A 24,320-nucleotide genomic window follows, 5' to 3' on the forward strand; every position below is an offset into this window, starting at 1 on the left:
AATATTAGGCAAAGCATAACATAACACATCCACACAAATTTCTGGCAACAATCACATGTGTACAAAAAATATATTTCAGTCTCTGCGTGACCTTTGAAACATGAGGACTTTGTCTGTACTGGTGAATTAGAGAGTGTCAGGACAGAGAGGTTAAATCACCTATTGCTGAAATGTCAGACTGAACAGGGATCACTGATTTTCCACAGTTGGATGGATGGCCCACCTGGATACTGCATAAGAAGAACAAATATCCTTACTACTGCCTTCTGGGGCCACCTTTTGAACCTTTTGCACAAGCAGCTGCAACATGCTCAAGGAAGATTGGAATTACACAAAGCAGACCAGGTACAGTCTCAGCTAGAATTACTACTCTCCAAGCAGAATAACATTATCAGAAAGTTATTATCAAATCAGCTCAGGATATCAACACAAATAATGCTGCCTGGAAAAACTGAATCATAGGGAGAGCATAGAGAGTTAAATGAAAGCCAGTGAAGAACATAAGATATGTCAGGGACAAGGAATATTAAATGGATGTATTCTTGTTTATCAACACTTTGTAGCACATTGCCAAGACAACATGTAAAATGTTCTGATATATTTATCAGTCTGGAAATCAGTAAGATATTTTTTCATTTATAATTTCTCATCTTCCTTTAAAGTGCTACTGATGTGAATTCAGTCACTGAGCTTGAAAGTGGATTTGATAGTTTGGTTATGATAAGCCCTTTTCTTCAAAATGGTTTTGAAAATAATCCATCCAGAACTACATAAAGCCCCCCTAAAAACTATACAGCCTTATTCATCAGTGTAATTTATAAGGTTTTGTCTTTTCTGCTCTTTGAGCAGAGTGCTATGGAGCTTAGGATTCATGTTTCTGCTTTTATATTAATTCCTGCATCATGGGTGCATCCTGAAGTTAAAATTAATAAACCAGGAATGGGAACAAAAAACCCCACTCTAAGTTAACATGAATAAAGGATGTAGAATCTAATCCTTAGTTAGGTCTATGTGCCTGCAGCCACCATAACAGAGGTGAAAGATCCTGCAAAACTAAAACAGGTAAGAAGACCTTGGAATTGTTTAATTTTAAAGGTGATCACACAATTTCAGAATTTCTTCCATCTCATTAACTGCCAAACAGGTACAGATAGCTGTCACTGTATGGGCTGCCTAAGCAAGGCTGAAGACATGAGGGAAGGTGTTAACAGTGAGGGTAGATGTGGTATTGGTGTGCAGTCTAGACACAGAACACAACAATGCCTTTCAGCCATCAATATTTTCCCTTGTTAAAAATGAAACCCCTTAGTTTATTTCAAAATAGCCATAAGGGAACTTTGTGTGGAACAGGATCATTAACTTAGCAGTGAAATTATTTGAGTACAACCTGCCTCTAGTGCCTTTTTCAACTTTACTAAAAAACTAATGAGTGGGAAAACCAGAAAGTGTCAAAAATAATTCTGGTGAGATACACAACTGACACATATTTCTTTAACTTATTTGTTTCACTTACTGCCTTGAGTGATTTTAATACTACAGCTACAATGTTAAGTAGATTTTCTTTCTCATTTGGAGCAAAAACTAGAAATGCCAAACAGAAGCCTAAAGTTTTAGTCTGTTTACTTCTTACAGTTTGGGATGTCAATTTTGGTTTGTGTAAAGATTAGGAAGAAAAAAGTGAAGTTGAGTATGCTGCTCAAGAGTATACATTAATGTCACACACTGGTGTTTGCAATCATACCCTTAGTCCAACAAGGAATTTGTAGTAGGATCCATGTGGAACAGGCTTCCTTTGTGCTTCTATTATCTTCTAATATATGAGTAGACTTTTGACAGCTCAAAGAGTACAATCTGTTTTCTGAAAAGTACAACAAATTGCTGCACTAAAAACCTACCAAAAAAATCTATTACATTCTAATGGTGGTGGCCTAACATTTAAAGTGTTGCATAGTTTCTTATAAATTCTCTCTAGTCACAAGAGCATTTTATATAAAAACAAAAAGAGAAAAACAAAGTCTCCTTTGAAATAGTCGGCATGTTTGCCTTAAAAAAGTGATAGCTAACAGAAAAAAAAATCAAATGGGACATAAGCAATTTACATTGCCTAGTTATGAGGGGTTGATTTTTTTTTTTTTTTTTACAAAACACACGTGAAAAACCTATAAATGACTTTTTATTTAGGAAGCAGACTATGCTTAATTTTATAAAGAAGACCAGTAGTGAATTACCTGCTAAGTGTCCAGGTTCCTGCCCTAGTGATCCAAACCCACTGGGGGAAACATTTTTCTTACTGACTGTGCTCCCTCCAACCTACTAGTAAGGACACTGAAAGGCATGATTCGTTCATGCTGCTTGGACCCATAGAGGATGACACACTGCTGAAGGATTTTAGAAAATTTCACTGGAGCTTGCACTCTCTGGGAGGTCTCATTGAAGTTCATCTTTTTGTTTCTTTTTCTCATCTGTCTTGTTTCCATGTATTGTGAGGGTAAGACAGACTCAGAGTAAAGTTAATGTGGAATTATCTCAGCCCTTAGAATTGTTTTTGTGGATGGCTACTAAAATAAATTGAAAGATCAGCTGAAAAACACTCAGTTGTTTATAAGGTCTGAAGAACCTTGATCTTGATAGGACTCATTACCACATGAATAAGGAGTACCACTGAGGTACCACTGAGGTATCTCTGAGGTATCTTGATATCCTGTAAAAATCCTGAATACACATATTGAGAATTCCCATGTGCTGTCTTCTTTCCACCCTCATCTTATCCCTCCAAAAGAAAAAAGAGTTCAAAGGAGTCAGTCTCTAAGAAAAATAGTAAGCTACAAGATTAATCTTCCATTCTTTCTTTTTCTGGCTCAAGATGTATTTCCTGATCCCTGGTTCAAAAGACAAAGCTCAGAATACACAATGGCCAAAAGTAACAACTTTGCAGAGGAAGACAGAATGAAGAGCTGTAAAGGTCAGAAATGACCCAGTATCTTCATCAAGTAAAAAAGGTCTAGTACAGATGTGTGTTCACAGCATTCTGTGGTTGTTTACAGCTCTCCTTCTTGTCAATTCTTAATGTCAAAAAGATAACAAAAAATTAGGCTGACACAATTTTTTCTTGCATTCAGCAGAAACATAAAGTAAATGCTTCACTAAAGCAACGGAGCACATTTATGTTGCAAGAAAACAGATTAGGCTCTGTATTTGCCTTGTAATGGTACCTTTGCTTTCAATGTTTTATCTTCTTTCAGAACAGAGGAGTCATTTACAGGAGTTTAAATTTCTGTTGTTTTCTCCAGAGATTTTACTTCATAATATTCCTCTGACTGTACAAGCTCAGCTGAATACATCAGAGAGTGCACTTATGAAATTTGTAGGTGTCATCATGCTGGGGTCAGGGGAGGTCAGCTACTCTGGAGGACAGAAACGAATTTCAGTCTCCACAGGCTGGAAGGAAAGTCTTCAAAGAAGATAAGTAAATTCAGTAATTAAAACTGAAAAAAAAAAAATCCCTACACTTTTACAGAACCAGAAACAGCAGCTAACAGAAGAAAACAAGAAATTGCTGGGACATCTTAGAGGAGTAACCAGCATCACTGCTAAAATCTGTAGTGTAAGTTTTTCCTGTATGTGCCAGAGAAATTGTTGATGAGTGCGTGGGTGCTGCTTTTTAAGGTACATGTACTAAACAGCTGAATTCTGTAAGGTGCCAGAGTTGGCCTAAGTCACATGAATCACTGGCATTTATGAGAATAAGCAAAGAAAAAAGGTTGTTCCCTTTTAAAGAACCCCAAACAAAGATCTTGTCTTGAAACTATTTCTGTTCACTGAGGGTGTTACTGGTTTGCAAGGAATGTTTCCTTAGGTAAAATTTGAAAGACTGTCTCAAACATGAACTTAAGCCTGGTAAACAGGTGATATGCAAAGAGAGCTCTTCTCAAGGATGAGCCTCTCTTCAGTATAACTATTTTAAGGGTGGCATAACCCCTAAATTTCAAGATGAATTTGAAATCAGCAAGTTTAGAAGAAACCATACTAAAAGAATGGCTTAATTAAAGCAAGGCTGTAAACTAACTTTGTTTGTTCAATTAAAGAAGCAGGTGCAGACTAAGTAAATTTACTTATATGCAAAATAGGAAAAACTAGAAGATAAAGAAGGCGAAACAATTTACATAAGGGGGAGCTGATTTAATAAAGGCCTAAGTGAAACAGACCATCTGGATGAAGTTGCAGAAACTGTCGCAAATCAAGGCAATTAAGAACTGCAGAACAGAAAAAAACCCTTACTGGCATGTGACAGACAAAAAAACCACAATCCAGGAAAGCTAGAAGTATATAGCTATAGAAGCAAAAAAATCAATAAAACTTTGAGTTCTAAAGGGAAGCATATATATATGGACAGCTGCTCAGGGAATGAAAACAAACACAACAAACATCCTTTGCTTCTCCTGTATTTGTGCTTAGCATTATGAATAATTAAAAATACTTTAAAACTCATCCTTCTTTTCATTATTAAACTGAAATACAGTAAGATGCTAATGTTAATGTAGTCCTCTGGCTTTATCTGACTGTAGTTTTTAACTACTACTCTCTCAAGCTGATCAGTGAGACTTGCACTTCAGGAAGGACCAGCACAAAGTGCCCAGCCTGGGAAGGAAGTCTTCTTTCCAGTGATACAGGTTGGGAGTGCCTGGCTGGACAGCATTTGTGCAGGCAAAGCTCTCGGGGCCCTGGTGGGCAATGAAGCGGGCACTGATTGTGAGCTTGCAGTGCCCATGGCAGTGATGAGAGCCACGGGCATCCTGGCCTGTGCCAGCAGGAGCACAGTTTAAGGGAAGGGATTACCTCCCTCTAATCAGCACCTGTTAATCTGCAGCTATACTGCTGCCCATTTTGGGCCCCCAGTAAAAAGATGTGGATAAACTGAAGCTATTCAGCACAGGGCTACTGAAATGTCTGGGCCTTGAGCATCTGACCTGCCAGGGGGGTTAAGGGAGCTGGGCCTGATCAGCTGGGAAAGAGATGGTTGTAGGGGGACCCAACAGCAGCTGCCAGTGCCTATGGGAAAGATATCAAGGGGACAGATCCAGGCTCCGGGTGGTGAAAAGACATAAGACACTGATCATAAATGAAGTAACTGTATACCAGGACAGACTGTACACAAGGGAACATTTTTTCACCATGAAGACAGCTAAGCGAAAGAGCAGATCCAGGCTCCATCTCCTAGTGGAGAGTTTTCAATACCTGACCGAATACTGAAATAGCAACAGACAACATTGATTTAACCAACATTGATTTGATCCCACAGTTAATGCTGATTGAAGCAGGAAGCTGGACTAGAGACCTTGAAGTCTCCTCCAACCCAGATTTTCCTATGATCCTGTGAACATCAACAAATGTTGCTCCACCGTAAACTACAAACTGTATCAGACAGTAGTGCATAGATAACAGAATGAAAAAAATATTATTACAGGATTAAAATAAGCTACAGCTCTATTTTCACTGTTACCAACATATATAAGCAATAACTTGTAAAATCAATAAATTATGAACAGATTATGAAAAAATTCCAAACTAAGTTTACAAAAACATTCCGAGACAGTCTACTTCAAAATCCCACCCACTGCTGCCATTTAGTAGGCATGAAAAACTCTTCAGGAAATAGAACAGTCAATGAATAAGCAGTAAAATAAAAATTTATTTTCTTTGTCTCATAATTTTTCTATTTTTGTAAAACAAGATACTCTACCACAAAATTCTTTTTTAAAACAGATAGAGACAGGTATGAAAGTCAGTCACCCAGAAAGCTACGAAGGTGGCAGAACAACAAATTATAAAATCATAAACTGTTATTAGGCTACTAATAAATAAGCATTGGTAATTCAACCACATAAATATATAATTTAACTGTCTGTGCTTATATATACATTTGTTTTTATAAGGCTGAACAATTTACATTTGCAGAACAATTGCATTTTGCCAACATCTAAAGTACGTGTATTTACAGAAAAAGAGATGTGCAATACAAAAGAAACATCCTTGAACTGTTCATTTTAAAACTCCAAGGGTAAATAATGTAAAACACTCCAGAGAACAATGATAGGTCAGACCAAATTATTTTCAGTGTTCCCTCTTTAAGTCTATGAGATGTTATGCTCAGCACATCAGACCTTGAGATTATTCTTTTGAGACATCCAACAGTCTACACTCAGCAAAGAGCACTTTCTCTGGATTTGGTATTCCTCTCTGGAGGCCAGACAGGTAAAACTTGGACATGGTCAAACCTACTTAGTAAGTACTTGAAGACTTTGTTTAAACCTGCAAGCAGGTTTCTTGTAACCTGGTTGCAAATCCTCCAGGGACTATCTCAGTCATCCTGGTAATTTCAAAACTAAAGACAGTGGTGTTTACTCAAATTAAATCTGATAGTCATTGGATAAGAGCAGAAATTGTCTGAAGAGCAGGGATTTAAAGTTAGGATTTCCTACTAAAACATATAAGGTATCACAAATGTGGGGGTTTAGTTTTCAGGTTAAGACACCTAAATGCATGTTTGTAGTGGTGAGTTCTATATCTAAGCTCATGCTATCATCACTGTTTGGTTGTCTAAACAGACACTTTCAAGTGACAGGGCCACTAAAGATGCTTCAAGGTATCAGAGGCATCTACATGAAGAGAGGAAATATGACACAAGACTTAGAGAAGATCTGCAGTCCTTTGGGGTAACAGCTAGATACCCAGACCAAAACACTTTGTTTCGTAGATTAGATATCTCAACCACATGGACACATCTAAAAGTACAAGTCTACCTTTGTGCATTTTCATCTTGAGGCAAGTCCCCTCTTAGTGAAAAATCTCCAAGAAACAAGAGACAACAATCTAGCAAGTATTCTGATCACTGGGGTTATTGCCCACACCAAAGCTGAGGTGTTCACTAATGTGGTTCACTGCCCTATTTAACTCTGCACTAGGCAGATAAGGAGGGCCCAGCTGACCAGTTTACAGCACTTGTACAGAGAGGTGAGTGTGTGCCTAGTTTGCTGCAATGGCACTGCAAGGGGAACTCTCAATCTACCTCAACAATTTCAAAGCGGTGCAATGGTTCCAAATCCCTGTCAAAGTGCCATGTAGTAGTGTCATCTCTGGATACAAAACCTTGTCTTTCTGTATGCTGTGAAAAAACATATTTCAAAAATCATGTCTCAAGTGAGCAGTCATTTCAAAATTCACCAAGGATGAATAAATTTCCCAAAATATCCATTGCTTTTTTAGTGGCCTAGAGAGCTTGCTGGTGAGAAAGAGCTATGAATAAGAAGAAAATATGTGTCCCTTTTTGCCTGAGTTGCTTTACTAACAACAAAAATACTTTTTGCCAATCAATGAGCAAATATGGTATGCAATCTAGGGATGAAACTTTTCTTTCAAATACCAGGCTTGAAACTACACATTTTGCCATGTGTAGTTTTAAAGATGTCAGTATTCTTCTGCATTTTGTGTCTTTTGGTTACTTACTATATTTGAATGAAGCTTTTTTGAAAAAATTAAAATTATTATATCAGTTAGATAATTGTTCATTTTGTTTATTCCTTTCCTTTTTGTTTTTGCAATCAGGCTTTCAGTGCTGTGGAGGGAGAAGGAAGAACTGATCCTCCACCATAATGAAACAAACAAACAAGTAAAGCAGCAACAAAAAGGGCAGAGTTCCTGAGTGGCTACCAAACTTACACACTGACTTATTTTCTTTAGTTTGGCTAAACTTATCAGATTTTTCTCATGTGACTAGTCAGAAATGCTTGTTTTGCAAATCAAGCATTTCTGTTGGAAGAAAGTTAGCTAAAAGAAAGCATTAAACAAAGGTTACCATACGACATATCAAATTGGAAGTTTAAGAAAGAGAATGGGGGCCAGTGTCTTAACTAAGAAACACTCTCTGGGGAGCTAATTCACCATCAAAGCTTTTTAAATATCAATGTATTTTACATATATATAAAGAGAAGAGGTTTATTACAAAATAAATGCATTCAAATTAACAAGATACTGGTGTTTCAGAGAATTTTCCTGTCATAAAAATTGATTGACAAGTTCAAGGGGAAGGATGAGGACTAATGCTCAAAATGTTTTGCATTTATAGTGAATATACACTTCTAGGAGACATAATAAAACTAAAATCTTGTTTATCTAACAGAAAAAAAGAGCAATTCATTATAATAGTTATCCATTAGATTTATCAAAGACTATGGTTCAGTTAAGATATTGTTGAGCTCACACTTTAAAGGGCCTTTTAAGACAATTTCTGTTAAAATATGTTACTTTAATTATTACTATGCATATAATACCATCACAAAGAAAAAAACCCCCATTAAATATCAGATAATATGTAAATATATCAAAGGGGATTTTAGAAATATTCGTTAATTTTGAACAGAAAGGTTTAAAATAACTATTAAATGAGTTACACTTCTCTGAAATCATTACTCAGCTTAGAGTGAATTAGGCCTGTTGTACCTAAACTTGTGCAGACACAAGTAAAGCCAAGCAGTATACAATGAATGTAAAAAATTTGTGAAACTAAGCACCAGGTTTTATTTTGCTCAAGTAATGACTCATTTGATTATCAGTAACGAACTCTGTCCTGTAAGATTTTTTACTGATAAATTATCAAGTTTAAAATTACCATTTTTATTTCAACCAACCAGACATTGTCTCTAAGTCATAGAAACTACACAACTCTTAAAGGAGAGGCATTAGTCTCCTAGCTAGGAAGCTCTACACACATATTATGACTGTACTTTAAAATTCATAGTGTTTATTTCAAACAGCACCTGAAACAACTTTCTTTGTTCCATTTTCACTGTGTGGACAAACACCAAAACACTCCTTTCTATTACAAGAAACAGCATTTATTGAAAATGGCACCTGGATTATTACATTTTTTCTATATTCAGAACTGGAAATAAATTGCATTATCTCTGCAACTGCTGTATAGAATAGTAGTTTAAAGTAAATGTTTTTCAATAAGGACAATATCACTGTCTAGCTCAAAAATTTTCCAATGCAATCCCACAAGAAATGTATAGTTAAAAAGTAGGCTGCTTGTTTTAATCAATTTGCATTTGACCTGAGTTCAAAAGAACACTCACTCTCCACAAATATAAAGAAAACAAAGGGAATTCATCTGAGAGATGAAGAATAACTTGATCAAGATTCTTCAAAAATTTGATTTTTTCTTCTCCTCCATAGTCTGAGCTTGAAATGTTACTTTCTTCTGTCTCATTTTGAAGAAGTTGTTCCAGAATCATGCACAAAAGAAAAATATTCTCATACTGGGCAATGTCATACACAGACTGGACCTGGGAATAAAGAAAAATTAGTACATAAGTAGAGTGTGAAAACATTTCTGCAGCCTAACATCTCAGATGACAGTTTAAGGAATACTGTTAAAATTTACAGTATTGTTTATATAATCAGTACACCTATACATTCAGTATGATTACTTCTAAAAAATGTTTTCCTTTTTGTGATAACAGTCAAGGAACTAAGACTGCATCACACTACCAAATGAAAAGTCAACATAACCTCCTCTTCATGAGAGAGTTTGCTTTACCTAATTATCCACAGGCTGTGACACACCATAGTGATGTACAGAAAGAATTTTTTACTCCTAAATATAGACACTCATCTATTCAAGTGACACCTCCAAAAAGCAAATTAAAAGCCCAAAATGTCAATTGAAAATGCATAAGCCTGTTCTGAGCCACTTAAAGTGGAATATTCAGTTTGTCAAATAAGCTGGAACAAGGACACTGGCCAAACTAAAAATTTTTTAAAACTCTTACAGCTTTATCCAATATAAATTTACCTGTCCTTTATCTAGAAACTGGAAATTTACATAGAAGCTTTCTGTACATAGGAAATAACTGGTAAGATACTAACTTAAATGTTGAAGAATCGTCTCTCTGGAATGAAATTTTGTGTCCTTAACAGCAAAATCTACTAATAATATGAGACGACCTTGCTCTGAAAAAGGCTGCAATTACAGTAGGTAGAGGAACAGAACTGAAAGGTAAAATCATAGCTGCTAGAAAATTAATTATATATTTTAGAAAATGGACCAATAGCTCTAGCAAATCTAAAGAACTGTTTAGACCTGTGGTACAAAGCCAGATGGCTCAGAGCTTCAACATGGGTCTATGAAAAGACATCAAATCATTTTCCTCAGTCTACATTACAAACTGTAAGACTTTTCAAAGTGTGAAATCTATTATACAGTCATTGGTTTCACAAAAACATATTTTTTTTTTATTATTCCAAGAATTCGATTCTAGAATCTAAGCAAAAGACAGCACTTTATGTTCTCCTGCTAAAACTGAGGAAGATGTTGCCTCAGAGATTGCTCATTTTGCTTTCTAAGAGAGCAGTTATTAAGCCTAAAATCTGTGTTGAAGCACTCTGGGGTAATGGTTTTCATGTAGACTCCCACCTCAGAAACAAAATTAAGACAGCACAGCCGTCCTGTTGCAAAGGCTCAGTGTAGAAAAAGAATTTTGCTGAGTTTTCTAGAAATCTTGAAATATAGGTTCATTACCAAAACATATCATTCCTAGCCTTGCATACTCCTATTCTGTCTCCCTGGACCCTGGTAAGAAAAATGTATAGTTCAGAAGCTGCTGCTAAGAATTCAGTATTGACATTCTTATCAGAACAGACAGTGAAAAATGAAAAAGTATTACATTATTTAATAAAAATATATTAAGTATTTGCATATTTTTAAAGTACAGTTCTGCCTATCAAACTGCCTAATTTGGGAAAAGCTCCTTCCAAATCAAAGGTAATATGACTGTTTCTTCAAATATTGAACATCCAACTCTAGAGCAATCATGACTTCACACTGATTGTTTTGACTGTTAACTAATAGTAAGGAGCTAAATATATTTACTTTGCTTATTTGACTAAACTACAGCTTTCAAAGTTGTGAAAGTAGCTGATATTAATGATTTATTGAATTTCTAGGAAATAGATAATTCTAAAGCCCTACAAATCTGCTCCTAAGATTTTCAGTGTAGGGGTCATCTGACCAAACACAGGTAGGAACAAGCTGAGACAGTTACCCCTTGTTCCTGTTCCAGCTGATGGAGGGAAGCAAGGGGTGGCCCACAGCTCTTTGAATGTAGATGTCTATTGCCATTTCACATGCCCCAGGGTAGCAGCTGTAAGCCAGGAGGAGTACCTTAGGTGCACTATTAGATAACTGAGCTTTTGCAACTGAGTAGTTCCCAGGATCCTTCAGCATATAACTCATCCCACTCCAAACTGGAACCACAGAAATACCATGTCCTGGAAGTCTTTACAGTGATAAAGTGTGACTGTGCTCAGAAAAAAAATGACTATGTAGACACATAAATGGAAGTTCTATGCTCTTAGTTCCTGCAGTTTGGAAATTAGACATACAACACTATAAACAAAAATTCTTTGTTTGACTCTCAAGTGTTGGCCTTGAAAATTCACTCCTTTTACATGAGTAATCAATATAAAATGTTTTAGAAAGGCAAATTATATCACTTCATTTACTCCCATAACCTCAGGCTCTTCCAAGCAGTTAAGCAATTGTGTTACTTTCAGTGGGTCTTAAAAGGTGCAACTAATTGCAGCTTAGAAACTATCTGATTATAGATAATAGGATCCACAAGTTAACTAATTAGCTTCCTCTACAAATACTACTCCATTAAAGGAAAATTGCTTTAATCACACAGAACTGACATTGAAAAGAAAGGGTAAGTATGATAGGCAAGGAGAAAGTATTTTTTGAGATAATTATTTTTCTAGAGACAAACGCACTTTGAAATATTGCATTATATAACTGAGAGGGGGAAAAAATCAGTCTATAACACTTTCGGGCTCAAGGCTTATTATTAACCTTTCCAATCCATTTAATAATCTGAACAAAATGTGTCTCTATTTGTTTTGTTAGATGTCATCTGTAGCACTGATTGATGCAACTACTACTAATACAAATTTATGCTGCATAATTGGTAAAGGGATGCTTTTATTGTTCCATAATGGTGCAGAGTCAGATAATAGGCCTATTGATCTTGCCCACCAATGTGTGTGAGTGGGTAGCTGTGCATGTATGTGTACACACCAGAAAGTTCAGAGGATGCATCTATAAAGCAAGTCTTACATATATATATATATATTACATATATATATATGCTGCTATTCCAGAATATATTAATACTAATTTTAAGTAACTATAACACTAACTCTGTTTTTCAGAATAAATTTTAAGATATTCAGACAAGTAAGCAATATGGATTTTGGACACTATGAGATCAATCCTCATCAATTTATATAAACAAACATTTTAGGGTTAAATAATGCTTAAAAATATTATTTATATAAAATTGAGCTTTACGTAACATGGAAACAAGGGTTACAAGGATCTCCTAGCTGGATCTGATGATCTGCTAATCAAAATTAATTGTATTCACATCACCAAGTTCAGAATGCAAGAAGTATCAAATTGTTTGGTTGAAATTAATTCTCCAAGCTTCTTATACATTACATGGTGGCCACCTGGAAATGGACACCTATTTACCACATAATTAACAACAGGGGAGAAGTTCTCTTACCTGTCTTCATTATAATGCTATCACAGTCAGTACTAATATGTTAAAAGAAACTGCTGTGTTCCAGGTCCCTGGCCCTTTATTATAGTTCCTCTTTGCAAAAAAACCCGAACAGATCAGGGAGCCCCAGATCAAATTCCAAGCTGCTGCTTTTTGTCTTATTGGACAGATTTGGAGTCTTGATAAACAGATTAGGAAACAGTTTCCTAATTGTACTTAGAATATTTTTGTTTTCTTGTCTTAATGGTTTATGCGCATTTATTTCATTTATTTAAATGCCATTAGTAAAAGCAATATAAAGCAAGCAAAGAAATGGAAGGAATTCTCTACAATTCTTATATCACCAGCCACAAGTCATATTTCCAATGATGCAGTCTGTTGGGCCTGGGATTTTCACATGCAGAAGGCTGCTGATATTTTCTGAGTAGAGGCAAGTAATTTTATTCCTTTTACATCTCAAAGTATGTACAGAACAGAGACAATACTTTACCAGTGCAAACAAAAAATAGATGAAAGAGAGTATGTTCACTGCAACTGCTTTCATGCAGCTCAGATGCTTATGCAGAAGTGTCAGCAACACCTGCATGCTCTCTGGAATATAGGAGGAATGGTACTAATTTGGGAAAACTTCTTTTTTTTTGTTTAGAACAGAAGATTTAAATGCTGAAACTTCTGACAAAATGAAAACAATTAAAATTAATTTCAAAGCACCATTACATTTGATTAGAGACAAAAAGCTTTCCTCCTTTTCTATCTCTATAATTAACTAACATCTATTTAGGCTTTTTAAGTCCCATGGCAATACCAAGTTTAAATATAAGTTTCAACAAGTAGTTCTACACAACAAAATCCTATATAAAACACTGACATACCAATATAAACTTTAATCAAACTGGAAAGAAAAGTGTTTAGAAAGTAATAAAACTGACACTTCTAGATAGTTATTTTAGCAGAAAAGTATTCTGCCCAGATCTCCCAAATCCATCATATCCTTACAGTTTTGCTTCTTGTAATTTTTATCTTGCAAGTTTTGCCTGTTCCATTTCTTGGCAAACCTCTACTATTCATCAGGGATATAACTTTTCATGCTAGCAAAGTGTCTTTTTATGTTTCAAGAGATTCTAAGTAAAATTTCACTGGAACATCAAGTAGTAAAAGGTAGTATTTCTCCTCTTTTACATGCCTATTTGTCAGAGAAGCATAAAGGGTAGACCAAAATACACAATAAGAACTGCTACAGCTTGGCTAATTTTGCCTTCCAACAGAAGTACAGGCAACGGGAATTGCAGCAGCATCACCTTCTGGGCAGTGACTACTTAGTTAAGGAGCATGAAGGATAGAACAGAACCAAATCTGCCATCAAGCCACTTCCAGGAAAAATCCCCCATGGCCTGTCTGTCCCCTCCTCTGGCAAGAAAATATAGCCAAAGCTCCTAGAAATTTTCCAGAGAGGGTAGAAACAAAGGGCATACATTTCTCTTGACATAGCTTATACCAATGAACACCATCTCAGCAAACAGCCCCAATGCCCCTTGATTCCTTGCAGGTGCCTACTAAAGGCAAGTACACATGTAGACTGAATTCTGGGCAAGAAAATAAAAATTCATGGGCCAGAAGGCCACAGAGCAAGTGGAAGCTGATGTCCCACAGGAACCACTTGAAAATGGTTACCCATTTCAAGTTACCCAAACCACTTGAAAATGTTTGAAGAGGAGCAAACCTGATAGAAAATCTCTGAGCTTGATTTACATGTTTCTAGAGACATACAGTCCTGGGTGTGCTGTTTTGTAGACAATTGCCCCAACTCTTTTTGGTGTTGTTGTTTCATTTTATTGCTGCCTTGTCTTTCTGGTAAGAGGGGATGCTCCATGTAGAACTGAGAGGATGGTGACTGAGACTAAACAAAAAGGAAATGACATACTAAATGCAGTCACTGATGCTCACCTAAATTAAAAACTTATTTCTGTGCTCACTATGCCTGCATATAGGAGGGAGACTGAAATGGTTTTCTGCATTTTAACACCACAGTTCTAATGAGCATATAATTATAACTACAAGCTCCTAAATGGAGCAGTATTTGAGAGCATCACCTTCTAAGAAAAAATGTTTTTAAATGAGCATAATGAAAAACAAGAAAAAAGTGACTGACTGGAAACTCTATCAACAAATGGCCACCATTTGGTAAATTTTGTGTTTACAAAGGGAATGGTGAAAACCTAAATTTTCAGTAGAATCAACACTGTTTTACTCTACTCATCCAGTTTAGGATACAGGTTAATGGAAATATGTTTCAAGAATCACTGAATTGTTTCCATAAGTCAATACATTCTCATTTTATGAATAACGAAGATGAATTCTCACAGGGAATTCTGTTCTTGACCCTTCAGTTTTCCTTTGAGAAATCCCAATACAGGTTACTTACTGCTGTGTTCAAGTGTTAAATACAAGAGAAAGAACATTTGGATAGTAGGCATTTAATTTCAAAACAAGACAGCAATCTTCTTAAGTGGATGGTCTGCAAACCTGTAAATAACCTCTGATCATTAAAATTTACAAACCCAACAATATCCACAGTATATACAAAATCACAGTAGGATAAAAGAGATTACCTAGAATTGTTGTTTAGTGTTTAAATAACATAATAAATAACATATATAAAATAGCACAAATATATAATAATATATATAATAACATAAATGCCTCTAAAATATTTAAGGCAGGCATGCATGAAAGTCTTTACTAGAAATATTTTTGTTCTATTTCTAGTACTACTGTCTTAAGGTAAAGGGTAATTAGTTTTTAGCTGATTAGCATGTCTCTTTAGGAGCTTGTTTTGTGATTTGAAATGCCTATCTCCTGAACAACCCTCCCAATAATCATAATCCTCATAACCATGTCAATTATTCACTTGCCAAGTAAATTCAAACCAATATATGAACTCTTCCAGTATCTCAAGCAGAAGTCATATAATGTGAAATCCCTTATTTAAATTTATACTCTCACAAACCAAATTTTCAAAATATTTTCATCTTTTATTCCATGGGTTCTGAAATTCTATTTCTGTCTTTACTCATGCTGAGTATCTATCCCTTTATTCTCAAGTAGATCCCTAAGTTTCAACTATTCTGATCGCAGATCAAGATCAAATGTGACTGCAGAAAGGGTCAAGGAATTACCAACATTTTTAACTGTTAAATTCCAGAGGAGAGCTAAACTCTTAGAACAATTTAATCTACAGCATGTGCAGTCACTAGTCTTGAGTAAGTCACTAGTCCTTCACTTTACAAGCCCTTAACAGGCTCATGCAAGAGAGGTTTCAGAAGCAATAGTAAGAATCTTGCAAAAATAGTATCTGTCCAGACATAATTACTTGGCATACCCTGGAAAATACTTTTGATAGAATTTGAAGTGTTTATTGTCTTTGCTATCTCCCAAGGGGAAGATACTTATATCCCTGAAGCATCTCTGCATTGTGCCTCTTCCACAGATCACTTAGCAGGGTCATCTGTTACTCGCCCTTAGTGTGACACACTGAATTACAGGAAATTCCCAAGACATCTTCAGCAATATTATTCTTATCTAGTGATACAATTTCCACAACATATTGTAAAAAATTAAATATGTCAGCAGCAGAGCACTGACTGTTTCCATTTTCGAATAAGAATCACAATTGCCTTGCAAGTAACATAACACGGACACAGAAAGCTTTAAAACTCAAATTTTAATCCCCTTTATCCAATTAAAGAAAGCTGAAATATAAGTCACAAAGCTATCTTATTTGGAAAGAATAGCCAAAAAGTACAAATCTGTGAACCTTTTTAGGATAATGGGAACTTATAAACACATTTTATTCCAATCTACAAGGCATATACTTCAAATCTGACTTCTCACACATGTTGTTTTTGAAATTTATTCTAAAACTATAAAAATTAATTCTTCACAATTTGAAGCATGAGAAATATGTTGGTTTGATTTTGGTTTTATATTTTTTGTCACAAAATAAACTGAAATAAAGATCGTGAATATATCTTGTTATTGTGTGGGTCCTTAGAAATCAAATGGGCTACTTAAGAATATTTCTAACTTGAAAATGAAATTATAGGTCAGACTATCCCACATAAAGTCTCTATCAGGAGAAAGCAATCAACAAAACAATTAATAAAATTTCTCAGTTATGAACTTCAGTAGTAGTGAAAGGGCTTTTTTGTGGTTTATGTTTTTGGAGGACTTGCCTACTTACAGGTGTAAGAGTACTACATGAAATAACCATATTTGAAATAACAGACTGTTTGTTGACATAAGAAATTAAGTTCTGTCCTGCAAGAAGTGTTGTAAGTACAGCAAGGACAGTGCTCTAAGCAAGTCTTGAAAAGAAACATCATATATATAAAATTTTTAAAGGTAATAGGATATGAAGGTAATAAGATTAAGTTTTGAATAATAGCAATAATAAAAATTCCTCCGTTAATTAAAATCACATCAGAAAGCAATGGAATGCTGAAAAATAAGCTACATTAGTTTCAGAAGATTTGATAGTTTACCTATTTTAGAAAATGCAGAAGAAGCTCTGAAAATAAATAGCAATCACTTACTTAGTGACTCTAGCACTGGGCAGGCAACCCTGACACTAATGCAAGATATACATTTATTTGTACTGAATCATAATTCATTAATTTTTGAAAAGAAGTTTTTCAACATGTTTTTCATCTCATAAAAGCTTTTTTTTTCCTAAAAGCATGATGACTTTGCCTCACATAGAGCTTGACTTCTAAAATTATCTCTTCCAATGCTAGGGATGGAAAGAATCAACTGAACCTAGCAAATGGCAGATGGTTGGTCCAAGAACAAACCAAGGCAGAAGGCTGTCACAGAACACGCCCTTAAATTGCTTACCACAGGACACTGTGAAAGCTGAAAGCTTGTATGGGGTGAAAGAAAAGTAAACAGTTGTTTGACAGTGAAATCCACAGACACGCTCAATCAATCAATCACTCTTCACCTGGAATATCACAAATAGATGGATACTGGGAGAATGTTCTTGAAAACATCTCCAAATTCTTCTGAACATTTACTGTAAGCACAGTGAGAGGCAGAATGGCCATTCCAGTGTTTTTCTATCTCAGTTTAATTTTCTGCCCCACCCTCTACCTGAAGTAAGTTACTTCAGAGAAGAAAATCTTCCCGTTTTTAGTTTGCAGCTCTAAAAGCTTACAACCAGTGGCTCTACCTGCATCCCCCTTCATTTTCAATGAGACCAGTCCTTGCTCCAAAGTCAGAGACAGAATCCACCACTCCAGGTTCAAAATCATAAAGCAAAACAGCCCAAACATAAGCAAACCTAGGTGTTTTTGGACTAACTAAGAACAAATGTGTGTTTGATGCTTGTACGTATTTGCTGCAGAAGAAAACAGAAAATCCAGGAAAAAAACAAACCTGGTTGGAACACAAGCTTAATGTTTTTAAGAAAAAGAATTTGACATCTGCTTTCTGAATCCCTTTCATACAAGCAATCTAAGCCTCTGTATAATTTTAGTGGATAAAAAAATGATACTGCTAAAGACAACAGGTTTCCTTCTCATTATGCAGTTCTTTTTCATCTTCCATAATTAGAGGTTTAATATTCTATTACTGTTCAAGGCAATATTTAACTTAATATTAAACCAAACTTTGATTTAGGAAGAAGTGTTTTAGCTATCTATCTTTCCTCTTGTTTTAGAAAAAATCTTGTATTTATTGTATAGATAAAAAGTCTTTAGGAAAGAGTTTATATTTCATATATATATATGTTTCGTCAAACTGTTCTCTTAAAATGGATTAATAGATATAATAGATATATACTGAAATATAGATATAACTGAAACAATAATGGTTTTTCAGTGATTCTACTATCTGTCTTAAACACCCATATTCCAATACAATTTTGTCAACAAATCACATAACAATCTCTGATTTTTCAAAGAATACCACTTCCAAACTTTAATAGGAAAACTCAAGAGACATGGGAGACGTGGAAGACTCAATTTTATGAAGATATAATTTCATAAACATTTGACAGGGTTAACAAGCAGTGCTATTTTTCTTATTTATTGTATTTCAAACTATGTGGAATATATATGTAGAATAAATATTGAGTGGGTTAATCAAATTGAACAACATGAAAATATTTCTTATACAGCTTAAAGATGTGAGAAATTGGAGATTCAACATATTTAATTGAAAATCAAATAAAATATAAAATGTCATGAAATCATGAGAACACCACACTGTTTCTAAAAGTTTGCATACATGCATCAAAACTTAATTTTGGAAGGAATTAGACCTTTTGATGAAAAACATAAAACGGAAAATGGAACAGATTGCTATCTACAATCTTTTTAGGCTTTACAGAAACCAGATGGGTATGACTGTAAGCAAATATGGTTTTGCTTTCACATTTTACTTTTCGTTTAATTATCTGGTAGACTCTTCTGGAAAGATCCAAAAAGAGAAGTTGTCTAGACAACTTTACTTTTTAAAATTTGTTTGTTTGTTTCAGCTGCTTTAGCAGTGCAGTAGTGTAAAAGACAGTTTTTTTAGAGTTCCAGAGCAGCAGTTTAGAATGTGTGAGTGTCATGATGCTGGAAAGAAGTGATATGCAGTGCAAGATTGGCCTTCCAAAGTTCAGCATGCCAGCAGTAAGTCTAAAGACAGTTACACTTAGAAAAGATCCTTTTGAAACTGAAAATCTTCTGTAACTAGTGTGAAAATTGCAGCATCCTGACAGAACACAAAAAAAGCAGAGTAAACTTGAAAGGGATTAAATTCTAAATTGACCATCAGAAGCCAACTAGTTTTTCTAGCTTTGAAGAAGAATATATAAGAAATACACAGGAATTATTACCTACAGGAAAATGTTTATAATTGTAAAATTTATGCTATCAGGTGAAATAAATAATGAAAGAATTATTGAAGAAAGTTCTGTGCTCTGAGTTCTATTAAATAGCGAAATTTACTAGGTCATACCAAGTCCAAGGGCTTCCTTTTCATAAAATCAGAATAGTGTGACTCCCATTTGAAGTAGTCTGTGGAAAGTTGTCTGCTATGCAAGAGTTTCTACATGGCAAACCTGTCAACTGGATGATTCTGTAAATCTCAAATACTTAGGCTGACAAGGGTACAACTGGCCTTGACTAAAGCAAAATGTCTTCAAGAGTGCAGAGTCAAGCCAAAATTTGGATGTACAACACCACTATTTTCAGCGAGCATGGTGTGGTTTAGAGCAGGCCTCATTCCTTGTGCTAGAAGGATACTATCAAGAAAGGAATCTGGGAATGGAAGGGCTTGAAATGACCTAGAGAAAAGCTGAAGAAAATTCAGGAATATTTACATATGGCAAGAGAAGCATGTGATTTTTTGCTCTGGTACAATTTCTTATGCGAAAGCTTCAACACCGCTCAGTAAAACTACAGCTTTATATAAAACCATAAAGCTAGAAGTGAAAAGTAGTGGGGAACTACAGACTTTTTTATTCTTCACAAAACCTGTTTGAAGGATAATGTTCCGAGATTGAATTGGATATTAGAGTTGAATACCCTAGCAAAAATACAGATGATTTTATCAAATGGCTTTGCTAAGACAAATATTTAAGGAAAAAAAAAAAGCTAAAATTGAGCAGAAGAGCACTCTTTTGCACTGAGTCACCCAAAAGGAGGCCATTACAACCAAACTACAGAAATATTATAGAAATTTAAGGCAATTAAATTTGAATCAGAAGCATTAATTCTGGAAAAAATAACAACCAAAGGAAAACCAACCCAACTTGAGCTCAAAGTACATTCAAAGTCAAAAAGGATCTGAACAAAGTCCACTGAAAAAACACCTGACTTGAGAAACCTAGAAGACAGTGTTTTAGGTAAATGACTGAGGTGTCTGGTGGGTCTGTTACAGAAAGCTGACATAAATGTACCCGTAGGGGCCCTTATGGGACCCCGATAACAGTGAGTAAGCTAAAGTTTCCAGAAACACACTGTCATTCATGTGAATGACATGAATGCATAAAAGAAATTATATAGTACTGAAGGAAACCAGAATAACACCAGAGAGTAACATAAACAACGGTAGCAAAAGAACAGCATGTCAGGGATGCCACTGGAAGTCAAGAACATATTTGCACTTCTTGGAACTGAATTTTAGAATGACTTGGGTTGGAAGGGACCTTAAAGATAATCTAGTTCTAGTTTTTTGGAAAAAAAGAAGTTGAAATCCACCTTTCAGCTAAGGCTGTGATTTCCTCAGATGGCCTGAACTAAGGATAATATTACATGAATCTGAAAACCTCTCTTGTCTTCCTTAGCAGCTACAAACTGCTCTACCATTCCCTTCCATGCTGTAGTCCCATCACCAAAATCCTTTTGGCTTTTCTCTATTTTTTCCATCCCCCATCTCTAGAAAATAGAAGACAAATATCCCACTGGCATGACCATGAGTCTGGGACATGTCTCTGATTTTGAAATCTGGACAAAATACAAGTTTTTTTAATTTAAATTTGAACTTCCCACAAGAACATGGTATTGGGGAGAAAAAATGGAAGAGTGGAAAATAAGCAAATTTAACCTGAAGAAAAATACTCAAATCTCTTTATATTCACTACAAAACCATGGATGTTTTGAAGTGGACTGGACTAGTGAACTAATTAGCACTATGTAAAACTCTGCAAGCTGCTTCAATGGAAAGCTGAGTTTAAAAATGCAATTAGGATATGATATTTACCTAAACAATTTCAAGGCTTAATAGAGTTTCAAGAAGGTAACAGAAAACAGTCCCTAATCCTCACCACCATTAAGACAGCACATGACCTTTTGTGTAAAACAAAAAATAGCATCATCCTATCACAATTAAGATAATCTACATTCAATAAATATTCTCAGAGAGAACTCTGGTCTTTCTGCAGCTGCCAGCATATTTGTCAGGTGTACTGTGCATCAGAATGCAATGTTAGAAATAGCATGGTGTTTATTAAAAAATTGGTCCGAAAAGATTAGAAAAAATTTAATATTTCAGAGGACGACTAGCCTTTCAAAAAGACAGCTAAGCTTCAGTTTGGGACAGTTGTGAGTTTTTTTAATTAAATGATCTCGAACAAGAAATAAAGCATGTTCCTAACTGTGGACCAGATGGAAGAATTCAAAATACCTAGTTATTTTACGTACCACATTATTTACAATCAGGTAATAACTACCAGTAGGCAATACATACAAGAATTTAACAAAGCTTTTTAAGTGCCTTTAGGAATACAATTCTTTCCTCTTTGCTGTAAATTTAATGCAATTTAACATAATTGCTTAATTTATCAAACAAGATTTAAATCACTGTGAAAGATATTAAAAGATCATATTAACAAGTCATACTAAACACACAGGCCACCTAGCTCTTCAAAATTATTTCAGATGACTGCAGGAATACATTAACAAAAACATGACAGAAAATCATTAGAGACTGACTCATTTAAAGAGGAGAGAAGAAACAAAATCAGATCCTGTCAGAATTGAGGTACATAGATCATCTTTGGTATTCTGTAACTGACTCCTAGCAAATTTCTAGTTTTTAGAAGGTCTGGACTATCAGGCATAGCAATTGTAGCATTACAAATGAGTGAAAAATATCAGCTGCAGTATAAAGAAACCCTCCTATTTTAATACTCAAGCTTATTTTATTAAAAAAAAAGGTCACTATTCTTGTGCTTTTGTGGAGAATATCTGTATCCCAGGGAAAACTTCTGGGATAATACAGCAACTTGCAGAGTGAACAAATAAGAAAGAGAATACTGCTAAATTTTTATGGCTCTAAGGTAGTCAGGCAATTCATTCCTTCAAGGTTCCCTGATGACAGTGAATTAGCCAATAGGGAACTCATGCTCCAACTGTTTCTGCTACTGAATTTAACTCATTTAAATTGAATTAAGGTTCTTCTACGCCATATGGACACACAGTCATTTATTTAGTAAAGCTTTTAAGCTTTCCAGTCTGAAATGTAAAAATTTCTCATTTGGTTTTGTCCCAGTTCCATCTCTCTTCCTTAATACTCTGTATTTTATATTCCCTATTGGAGAGGGAGGAAATAGGATTATCACCATATAGAACTATAGCTCATTAAATGTTCTTTTTGGTTCTCAATCCTCTGGACAATAAGAATTAAAACACTTTGACTTTCTTTACTCTAAAGGGTTAATTAGGCTCCTTCCACCGACTGTTCCCTCAGTGGGATCTTAGTCTAGTGTTCAGAAAGGTCAACATTGAACCATTACTAGTCTGTCTGTTACTTTACTTTCCCATGAAACTTTTCCAACTGCTATATTCTCTTTCCAGAATAAAATATGACCTATGATTTGTATCAAACACTTCTGCCTCCAAGTGACATAGGATTTAGCAACAAGAAGGAAATACATTTTGGGGTTTTTTTTTCCAACCCAATATTTGAATGCCTGAGATTCTATCGGAATTATCAACTCAAATACTCATGTGCAGATGAAGGAACTTAGTATCTTAATTTTAATTCCACTGTTTTACAAAAAAAAAAGGCAAAGTCTTAGCTGAAGAACCTTCTTTCCATTTACAGGAACTTGCACTTGTTTTTAGGATCAGAAGAAAACTTTACCTGTTGTGAAAGATCTTAATGAGCATCATTCCTTGAAAGGGGTAAAGTTAACAACAATTCCAGATGATAACATTTAAAATTAAATGGAACCACTTCTGGCTGTGATAATACAAATGTACACACAAAGATATAGAGTAAATGCAATTCTCAAAATAAGGGATTATAGTCAAAATTGGAAAAAGTAATAAATAATAAGAGGAATGTATTAGGCCTCTTGAGTCTACTGCAATGTGAGAGTAGGTATCTTACAGAACTTTTCTGAAACTAGGCTGTCATGTGGGTGATGGTAACACCATTATTTAAGTGGACCCAACTCTGGCTGTACATGTGGGACAGTGAAGAAGCATAGTCCCACTAAGTATGATGCACAGAACTGGATTCCTCTGAAAAGTAAATGTCATTAAGGCAAGGGATCTTAATATGGTTCTAAAATCTTTAGTGAAAAGAAATACCTCATCTACTCTATCATTTGAAAGAATGAATTACCTACACGTAGGTGACCGCAGGGAAAGGCATTTTTCTAGGTAAGCATAGAGACTCAAACTTGAAGATACTCCTATGAAAACTGTACAACACCTTGCTTGACAGGGAATATCAACACAACCACTGCTGCCTATAACATCCATATGATCAATGAATAAACGTTGGAAGAAAAACTCTTGAAGACATTACAAAAATGTTGGTCTGCCTGTTGAGGGAGGGCAGTTTAGGCAGAACTTAAATCTGCGTAAGTACCTTAATAACTAGCTAGAGAAGGTGATGATGCAAATCACTGCAACTTCTTCCCAATTCCAATGTCATGCTTCTGGTCTAATGCCTAGAAATTAACTTTCAAACACATGTATATTCCACTTGTTCCCATGCAGCCACAGAAATATCAACAAACCTCCTTCACCCAAATGAAATGAAAAGCAAATCAACCTATGTTGATTTTTTTGGTTTTGGCTGGTTGGTTGGTTTGGGGTTTTTTGTTGGTTTTGCTTTGTTTTCGTTTAATGTATCTATTAATTATACAAGTTGAAACTGGAGATTTTTATGACTTTGCCAGATTTAAAATAGCCTTGTAAACAG

At 35.1% G+C, this 24,320-nt stretch overlaps 1 protein-coding gene across 5 annotated transcripts in view; it reads right to left on the reverse strand.

The window, feature by feature from the left end:
* Positions 1-5,669: 5,669 nt before the first annotated feature.
* MEI4 (meiotic double-stranded break formation protein 4) overlaps positions 5,670-24,320 on the reverse strand; it is a 132,638-nt gene continuing 113,987 nt past the window's right edge. For all 5 annotated transcript variants that reach the window (XM_054514425.1, XM_054514427.1, XM_036381102.1 and 2 more), the window contains one exon: positions 5,670-9,341. In XM_054514425.1, the coding sequence (XP_054370400.1) occupies positions 9,090-9,341 (252 nt within the window). In that variant the 3' untranslated portion in view covers positions 5,670-9,089. The remainder of the gene's footprint in view (positions 9,342-24,320) is intronic.

Source organism: Molothrus ater, chromosome 3 (assembly GCF_012460135.2).
Source record: "Molothrus ater isolate BHLD 08-10-18 breed brown headed cowbird chromosome 3, BPBGC_Mater_1.1, whole genome shotgun sequence".
Lineage (NCBI taxonomy): Eukaryota > Metazoa > Chordata > Aves > Passeriformes > Icteridae > Molothrus > Molothrus ater.